General features: G+C 35.2%; 1 protein-coding gene across 5 annotated transcripts in view; it reads right to left on the bottom strand.

Moving 5' to 3' along the window:
- The window catches only part of usp15 (ubiquitin specific peptidase 15), a 27,929-nt gene that overhangs the window by 6,001 nt on the left and 18,700 nt on the right, over positions 1-3,228 (bottom strand). For all 5 annotated transcript variants that reach the window (XM_015054335.1, XM_015054336.1, XM_015054338.1 and 2 more), the window contains 3 exons: positions 2,315-2,430; positions 1,061-1,210; positions 794-897 (listed from right to left, as the gene is read on the bottom strand). In XM_015054335.1, coding sequence (XP_014909821.1) covers positions 794-897; positions 1,061-1,210; positions 2,315-2,430 — 370 coding nt within the window. The remainder of the gene's footprint in view (positions 1-793; positions 898-1,060; positions 1,211-2,314; positions 2,431-3,228) is intronic.

Here is a 3,228-nt window from a genome sequence, read left to right as displayed (position 1 = left end):
AAAAAAAAAAAAAAAAAACCCAAACAGGTCAAAAAAACCAAAAAAAACCAAAATTTTGGAAGTCCCCAAAAAAAAAAAAAAAAAAAAAAGGTAATTTAAATAGAAAATGTTTTTTTATTTTTCCAGATTTTCCTTTTTTTTTTTTTTTGCTTTCAGATAATGAAGCGAGACCTCCACCTTTTCATTTCTCTACACCCAGTTTGGATCTTATTAAATGCACTAAGATTTTTCCCCAATCCACTTTTACTTTTTATTCACTATATTTTTTTTAAATTCCATTTTAATATGTTTAATTTAAGAAGTAAACATATTCTAAACACTTTCAAGTGGAGAACATTTCAAGATTTTTTTAATAAAACAATCCATTAAATTAAACATAAATTATTGTGTTCATAAACCAATATTTTCATCACGTTTAATCTGGCAGTAATCAGATTTTTAATTTTTATTTTTTATAGTTTATGTCTAGGAAATGCCTAAATTGGCACAAACATCTCCACACACACTCCAAGTGGTCATCAAAAATGATAAGAGAATCTTTAGTGTTGCATTAAAAAGTGTAACAATGTTAAGTAAAACAAAAACTACTACAGTGGTAGAGAGTAGAGAGCTCTTAGTCTTTTTTTAGATTACAAAAACAGAAATAATTAACTTTAAGCAGGTTTAAAAGTGAGTTATGTTTTATAATAAACTAGAAATCTGTAAATTTCAAATGGTAAAAAAAAAAAGAAAAGAAAAGAAAAAAGAATTATATAATTAATGTAAAGGAATTCAAACTGGGTAAAAGTCTTACAATGGCCGCCTCCCATCCCGCCATAGTGGTTGGACACAGCGATGAGGTCATAGCGACAGGGCCCGGCGTTGGGGTTGATCAGGAACTCTGACATGTCCAGATCTCTGAAAATACAAAACCAGCAAACAAACAGTTTCAACCAGTGACTGACAAGGGAATACATGTCAGCAAAAACAAAAAGAAACATCATCTAGAAATAGTATCATATTAAACAGGTGCAGCACTGGATGTATGTGTGTGTGTGTGTGTGTGTGTGTGTGTGTGTACCTGAGTGGGAAGTCGACCAGCGAGTCCAGCTTGTCCCTCATGTAGCGGCTGTAAGAGAAGCGCTTCAGATGGACCACCAGGACAGGCGGCAGAGACCACAAGTCCAGCTTCTTGGTGGCCTGCTGATGCTGCTTGCAGTTTGGACAGTACCTGTAACACCGGGACACAGGTCACCAAGAGGTTTCTGGACTATTACGGAAACACAGAAGTGCAAAAAAATGGGTCCATTTAAAGATGAATGATAATTTGTCGCTGGCTTGTTTTTTCATTCAGGGATTGGTATTCATGTTTTTTCTTTTGTTTTTTTGTTTTTACAGCATGCAAATTATCAGGCATAACATTATGATCACCTACAAGGGATTTTCTCTTCATCTTGGCACTTGTAATGTGTTGGGCAGAGCTGGATTTAGAAGGATAATGGCCCCTGGACTAGAACCAGTTATGGTGCCCTATCCAAAAATAAATAAATAAGCATTTTACTTATGCAAACTATAGTGCTTTAAAAGTTACGTCTTCAGATCAGCAGGTTTAAAGCTTGATGTGGCTCCATGTTGGTCCCAAAAAGATGTATTATGAGTAGGGGTGCAAATAAATTATGTTAGTAATCAATTAATTAATTATTCTGACAATTAAGAGGATAAAAATTGGCACATTCTACAGACAACACATAAGCCTAAATACATTAAAATACACAAACAAAAAAATAAAAAAATTTTTTTTAAATAAAAACATTTTCTTTCTACCATTCCTTTAATAAGTCTGAACTGGATAAAGCGAAAACTGTGCCACTTGAGGAGTTCTGGGTAGAACCGAACATCAACTTAAAATGATTTTCAATCCTCTGCCTGTAGAAATGTGCTTTGGAGACTCCAAAAATATCATCTACCAGCATGAAGTCTCTTCGGTTTTCAGTCATTTTTCACCCATTTGTCATAGTTTGTCCACAGGCCAGAACCACAATTAATGGAAATAGGATGCAACACAAAAATCTTCCGCAAATAATATGCAACAAAGCTGAAAATCATACTTTTACATTTCCACTAATCATCAAAAATACCTGAAATAAAAAAGAAGGCCAATGGTTAAGTTGATGAATACAATGTGGTTTGTTTACTTGTATGAAATTAAGTAGAAACTAGTAAACAGAAAATGAGATGTTCATGTTTACTCCTGAATCTCTGCCGAAGCCAACTGCAAACAATGTAAAATTCAAGTTGTTTTCCAAGTGATCAGTTTCATGGTTTCGCTTCTCACCAGGGATCCTCTGCTCCCAGTTTCTCTTTAGTAGTGAAAAGCTCGATGCAGTCCTTCAACTTGAAGAAGGCTTTCTTCTGCGGCTTGTACTCCATGCTCTCGTGCTTGTCATAGTCCTGCACAGATCCAGGATTACAATCATAAGCAGTCAGGTTTACATACAGATTTAGCACTAGGGAAACATCCGCACTACATTCTCCTTCCACTGAAACCTGTTAATACATCTAAAGAGATATGAAGATGCATCAAGCGTTACATCAGCCAGTAACGCTGGAGTCAGCCTGAACAGCAACAGAAAGCTGAAGACAGCTTGCGCGTTCGCTACGCGCCGCTGGAGGAACCGATTCTGATTACATAAGACACTTTGCGCACTGGGCTTTAAATTTAATTTGCCTGCACCGTAGGTGGCTGATGGAGTAGAGAGATGTGACGACAAGTCAGCACACGCTGGTTAGAAAAGCTGGTTTGCATGTTTCTTTAAGGCCTTCAAAGTACAAACTGTCTTCACGCTGCTAAAACACAAAATCCTACAAAGTTTTTCTTTTAATCTACTGTCTATTACAAGTATCTTAGCACACTTCAAACAAACTCCTTTGCAGCATAGGTGCTTGTTTAAGTCGATAACTCATTAATATTGATAAGGGCTGTGACGATTAATTGTGTTAATCGTGATAATCGAGGAATTATTGACTTAAAACAAGCTCCAATATCTTGCTGAAACGGTACTTGTAAGTTAGTTTTGCCTAATTTCAAGTGTTTTACAATATTTGCAAGAGAAACTAGACAAAAATACTTTTACGTTTTCATTTTGATTGAGCTTTAAAAAAAAAAAAAAAAAAAAAAAAAAAAAACTTACACAAAAAAAGTCAAACCACAAAACTTTTTTTTTTTGCTTTTACTCCCCCACTCAAGAC

This window comes from Poecilia latipinna, unplaced genomic scaffold, assembly GCF_001443285.1.
Source record: "Poecilia latipinna isolate Pla-1442-1.1 unplaced genomic scaffold, P_latipinna-1.0 Scaffold1245, whole genome shotgun sequence".
In the NCBI taxonomy this organism is placed as follows: domain Eukaryota; kingdom Metazoa; phylum Chordata; class Actinopteri; order Cyprinodontiformes; family Poeciliidae; genus Poecilia; species Poecilia latipinna.
This window is presented reverse-complemented; position numbering and strand designations above follow the sequence as displayed.